General features: G+C 38.5%; 1 protein-coding gene across 1 annotated transcript; it reads left to right on the plus strand.

Moving 5' to 3' along the window:
• The first annotated feature begins 1034 nt into the window (after positions 1-1034).
• LOC108997833 (probable polyamine oxidase 5) lies at positions 1035-3186 on the plus strand. The gene has a single exon (XM_018974221.2). It carries the CDS (start codon positions 1293-1295, stop codon positions 2943-2945), a length of 1653 nt encoding a protein of 550 aa, XP_018829766.1. The 5' UTR covers positions 1035-1292; the 3' UTR covers positions 2946-3186.
• The last annotated feature ends 3111 nt before the right edge of the window (positions 3187-6297 follow it).

Consider the following 6297-nt stretch of genomic DNA (forward strand, 5'->3'; position numbering starts at 1 on the left):
AGGCAATATCGATGATCTGTGACTGTCACTAAAAATCAATCTCCTTTAGTGAAAGGTAAATCATGAGATCGATGATGTTTTGTCCGTTATTAGTTAATCCATGTGTAAAAGTAATACTAGGTTCCACCACATACCCATTATCCAAGATTAACATTAAATTTATAAGTGTGCCTAATATCCTCTTTTTTTGTTTTTCTAAGATGTAGAAAGAGATCAAGTACAATGTTGTAGTCTTGTAGAGTTTCTAAATTTCTCCTTCACTTGATTTCCGGCCAACTTCCATAGAAGGTGGCTTCGGTTCAAATGAAATAAATAATTAACCTTCGTTCATTTTTTTTTTCCTTTTTATTTTTTTATTTTTATTTTTATTTGGAGAGGAGGTTTCGAATTCCAAACCTCCATTTTGGAGACTGAGAATTATACTAACCAGACCACAGGCCTTTGGCAACGTACGTCCATTTCAAATGAAATAAATAGTATATATTTAGTATAAAATATAGGGAGTAAAGTGATCATTTCACTTGTGGAGATGAAACGAAGATTTAAGTCGATGAAGTCGAATGGAAAAACAAGGGGAGTGTTCATGGCCCATTTGGCAATCATGGAACCCCAAAAAAAAAAAAAAAAAAAAAAAAATTCTTGCATCCACTATTATTTTTCTTTGTGGAGGAGTAGTCCATCTATTTAGTGAATATGATTGTTAGCTTTGTATGATTACCTCGTTATGACCCACCCAACGACGGCCCATCGATTGATCAGGACCATTGACTTGCTCAGTTGGTGGGCCGTCCCTAACCCAATTAAGCTGGCCAGGTTGGTGAAAGGCACTATCAACCTTTTATTTTTCTTGTCATAGCAAACATTTTATATATATATATATATATATATATATGTATATCTTCTTTTGCCTTTGTAAATTTGCTTTGAGAATTTTCTCAATTTTTTTTTCTGGCAAAGGAATGAGAGTAACTTGGCTTAATAAAGCAAAATTAAGCTAGTGATTTTATGATCATAAAAGGCGATTGGGAGAGAGAGAGAGAGAGATCTTGGGTATGAGATATATGCTGTATTGATGGTAGACTCGAGAAAAGTAGAGCCCTGTCTTTATTAGACAAATAAAAAAAGTAAACCTAGTAATGTCTCAGGAAGCCTCTCACCACAAAATCCCTTATAAATTTCTCATTCAGTAGCTCAATCTCACCTTACAGTTCTTTCTTGACTCTCGGTTCTCTCTTTTTCTGCCATATATTTCTCTGTATTTTGTGCTAGTGAAACTTCGTAGACAAGCAACAATGGTGTCCAAGAAGCCAAGAATTGTTATAATTGGAGCAGGAATGGCTGGACTTACAGCTGCAAATAAGCTCTACACTACCACTGGCTTTAAAGACATGTTTGAGCTGTGTGTTGTGGAAGGTGGGAGAAGAATTGGTGGCAGAATTAACACTTCTGAGTTTGGTGGTGACCGGATTGAGATGGGCGCAACTTGGATCCATGGCATTGGAGGCAGCCCACTTCACCAAATTGCTCGAGAAATCCATGCACTAGAGTCTGAGCAGCCATGGGAATGCATGGATGGGTGCTCTGAAGAGCCTACCACCATTGCTGAGGGCGGGTTTGAGCTAAATCCCTCTATTGTCCAGCCTGTGACAACCCTCTTCAAAAACCTGATGGATTATGCTCAGGGGAAGATGATTGAAGACAGTGAAGGATTTGATTACTCTAACCTTGCAGCCAAGGTTTTCAAGATTTGTACAAACAATGGTGGGCAAGAAAAGCTGAGTGTCGCTTCTTTTCTACGACAAGGCCTAAATGCTTATTGGGTTTCTAAAAAGGACCAGGGAGAGCTCAAAGGGTATGGTAACTGGAGCAGAAGGCTGCTTGAAGAAGCAATATTTGGAATTCATGAGAACATCGAGAGGACTTACACATCGGCTGGTAATCTTTTAACTTTAGATTATAGTGCAGAAAGCGAATATCGTATGTTTCCTGGTGAAGAAATCACCATTGCCAAAGGCTACTTGAACATTATCGAATCTCTAGCTTCTGTTCTACCACCCGGTTTAGTCAAATTAGGCCGAAAGGTCACCAGAATTGAATGGCAGCCCGAAGGCCATGAATCATCAGACAAGCAAAATGGTCATGCTGCTAGGCCCGTGAAGCTGCAGTTCAATGATGGCTCGAATATGTTGGCTGATCATGTTATTGTCACGGTTTCATTGGGAGTACTTAAAGCCGGAATTCGTGAAGATTCAGGTATGTTCAACCCTCCCCTGCCTCCATTTAAGTCTGAGGCCATATCAAGGCTCGGTTATGGTGTTGTCAACAAGTTGTTTCTGCAAGTGGAGTGCCATGATTTGAGCAAGTTTCCATTTCTCCAAATGGTTTTCCATCGTCCCGACTCGGAATTCCGGCATAAAAAGATACCCTGGTGGATGAGGAGGACAGCTAATCTGTGCCCAATTTACAGCAATTCGAGTGTCCTGCTATCTTGGTTTGCAGGGCAAGAAGCATTAGAGCTTGAATCACTTCAAGATGAACAGATCATTGATGGGGTTTCAGCAACACTTTCTAGCTTTCTATCACAACCCTACAAGCAAGTGAACTCAAACTCCCATGAACTATGCAATGGGAATGGGAAATCTGTGGAAAACATCCATGGAAATGAAGTGAAAGTCACAAAGATATTGAGAAGCCGATGGGGTACTGATCCTTTATTCTTGGGATCTTATAGTTATGTTGCGGTTGGGTCAAGTGGCGATGATTTGGATAAGATGGCTGAGCCATTGCCAAAACAAAGCAGTGCTGCTTCCCCTCCACCACTTCAAATTCTGTTTGCAGGAGAGGCAACGCATAGAACCCACTATTCTACAACTCATGGAGCTTACTTAAGTGGTCTTAGGGAGGCCAATAGGCTTCTTCAACATTATCACTGTGTTGGGGTTTAGGTTTAGGAAAATTAGTAGTTTATCTTCTTCTTCTTCTTTTCTTTAATGAACATTTGTTTCTATAATATTACTCTCAATTTCATCTAAAGCATCCATCTGTTTCTTTAAAGCGTTTAAGAGTGGGAAGAAAAGAAAGAATGTTTATGAAGGAAGAAAGAGAGAGAGAGAGAGAGAGAGAGAGGAGGGATTATATTTAGATGTATTGCAAGAATTAAAGAACTTCCTTGCATTTTTATTTTTATTCTTTTTCTGTTGGTTTATCTTTGTTTGTGAGTGTAGTTTTGCTTTTCATTTGATCCCTTTATCTTCAAAGCAAACCAACTGAGATTGTGTTTGGCATTTAATATTTAAAAGTAAAGAACAAGAAAGCTTTGGATGCCACTTCTCACTCTCTCTCCTCCCCCATCTCTCTCTCTCTCTCTCTCTCTCATCAGTCATAACCAAGAACGTTTTTGTTTTGTTTCTTTCAATGGACAGGATCCTACAAACCCGGCTCTTTCCAGCTTGGAGCCTCTTCACCAGGTCCTTCTCTAGATCCGAGGCTTGTTACACTGCCCATGACATTATGCTCTTGAATCAAAACAAGTTCTTATCACCCTTTAAGATGGAATCAAAACAAAACAAAACAAATAACCGAAGGCACTCTCTTGTTCGAGTTAGACTAGGCCTTTGAGTAGCAAAATGAGCTGGTCACATTAATATAATGAGATAAAACCATCACTCTTTTAGGGTCCCCCATTTCGTACATCACCTGCTCTAATTGGCCAGTAGGAATCAATCAGACCAGTAACCAAAGTGTCTGTAACAACGAGACAGAATTGGAGATGCTATTGGCCATCTGATTTCTCTGATCTTTTGTACAGAAGCTCTCTTGGATGGGACCCAATTAGAATGTTAGGTCCCATTCCATTCATAATATGTTAAAAAATTTAGACATACACTCAAGAGAGTTAGCTCTTAGTTGACAGCACAAGTGGGCTATCCCTATCCCACTTTGCAACTTTATACTTCTCTCCCCAGCAAATCCGTGATATGGAAAAATGGCACTCATAAACGTAAATGGCACAGATGCCTTTCATATCTATAATATCATACTGATATCAATCTATCTCTTTCCATGGTTTTTGTTGCTTGTACAGATTGATATCAACTGAGATCTTATCCAATTTCTTTACCGAATTGGATGCTCTAATGTAGAGAAAGATGTACGTAGCTTTAAATTCCCATATGGGGTCTACTCTGCCTTAGAATTCATACAGGAAGGCAGTATCGCTGACCCGATACAGCGATTATGACATCAAATTGTAAATACCAAACAAGCAAAGACAGAATCACATGATTTAAGGCACCAGTATTCCAGTGACCACAAATTTGCTGAGCATTTCTTGTTTTTATCTCTGATTTGATTTCCTGGAGATATGTGTTTGGGAACACTATAATGTCAAATCCAGAGCTATTCATAGTGACTCTATTATTGTAAAGATTTTCCAGACTCCCCCCCCAAAAAAACTGGAATGTCCCACCCTGCTGTCCCTTTTTGCCTCCTGTGGGTTTCAATCAGTTTTGGATGATTGTGCATATCACTAGACCAATCTGTCACCTAGTCCTTGTCTAATTCATAAACAAACGAACGAGAATCTCCACTTCCACCAAACAGTGGCTGAATTAACATTTTATCACTTACTTTTACCCTCTTTCTGCAATATAATCATCATTAACATCACCTTTATCCTTGATAGTGGCATGTTGATCTGTTGATTAATTCTCTAGCCTCTAATTACTTAACCCATTTACACTTTTCAGTTTTCAGTCAATGACACACTAATGATAACATAAAGTAAGGAGATAATAATCATTCACTTAAGAGTGATTCATAAGCTTAAAAGAGAATATTAGATGGCAGTAAGATAGATTTCCGGTTAAATAAGATAATATAAATGCACCTACTAGAAATCACCACGAATCTGGTTGAGCTTTTTGACCACTTGACTTGGGATGTTTTTGATTCGGACCGTTGAACAGACGACACGTGTACATCAGACAGTTGATGGTGCATGATGTTACCTCTACTTCTCCTGCAAGCGGTTTGAATCATGTTTCCTCGATACTCACAAATTTGGTCAAATTATTTCCCCTAGAGGACGACGACTGATGAAGGAAGGTACTATTATCATGTCTCTTACACTACCCCCAAACCAAAGAATGTATGCATCTCTTAGAAGTGCCCAAAAACTTAAATCAGGCTTTAGAACATCTGTTGTAAGCTAACAATTCAGTTCAATTATGGAGAACGAAGGAGGAGGAGGAGGGGGCTTAAAACAAGTTGATTTAACCATCTGCTTTTTTCAAAACTGCATCATCTACCACCTTTGGTCAACATATCTTTTTTCCTTTAGGTGTCCCAATTAGCTTCTTTAACCTAATGATCGATGTTTTACTTTTTTGCAAATCTTAGATTGGAAGCTTAATTATATATTAGGATCAGTTGTCTGTCTGCTTTACTCTTTCAAAATCAGAATATCTTTTCAAAAACTAATTTGAGTAAGGGCAGGTTTGGGTTATCATATGGTATCTGACCCTTAGCTTTAAAAAGGGCCTTGTGATGATAGAAGAAAAGGAGACCCTTTAACCAAAAGAACAGCCAGCATTTCTGAAAACTTGTATGTGGGAATCTAGCTAGAGGTCTAATCCTACGGTTATAGGGGTCTTTGGATGGTTCCCAACTCCCAAATACTCACAAAACTGATCATTGAGAATTATGGTCCTATTGATACTATCTTTTACCTACAAAGACATTTCTGATGATGCAAAGCAACCATCTTTTATAGATCTGTCCTTCACAACAGTTCAAAAGCAATATCTTCTTGGATTTGTCCTGTTAATGAATGGTCCAATAATGCTCAAACCATTTGGGAACCACCCAGTAGAGAACAAAAACTATGATTCATAACCATGTTGGCAAGATAGACTACAGGTAACTGTAAAACCAATGCTCTAGGTAATAACAAGTTACTGGATTTGTCCTGGTACTTTGTCTTTTTTCTTGTTTTTGTTTTTGTTTTTGTTTTTTTTCACCTACCACTGGAACTGCCCTGGCCAATATAGCAGCAGAATCAGTGGAGAGAGATGGATGATTCATGCCTCTCTCAAGAGCTTGTCCCAATACTATCATCATTTATTGGTGCATTTACTCATTTTTAATCAATAAGGTTGTGAATAATTTAAAGGTTTTAGGTATGATTTATGTCTAATAAAGGTTATATGGCAGCGGGTGCCAATGAGAATCTGAGTCCAAAAAGGATCAGATTATGGGGTCAGTTCAGGCTCTTACGACAATTTTGTTGGACCAATC

This window comes from Juglans regia, chromosome 10 (assembly GCF_001411555.2).
Source record: "Juglans regia cultivar Chandler chromosome 10, Walnut 2.0, whole genome shotgun sequence".
Classification (NCBI taxonomy): domain Eukaryota; kingdom Viridiplantae; phylum Streptophyta; class Magnoliopsida; order Fagales; family Juglandaceae; genus Juglans; species Juglans regia.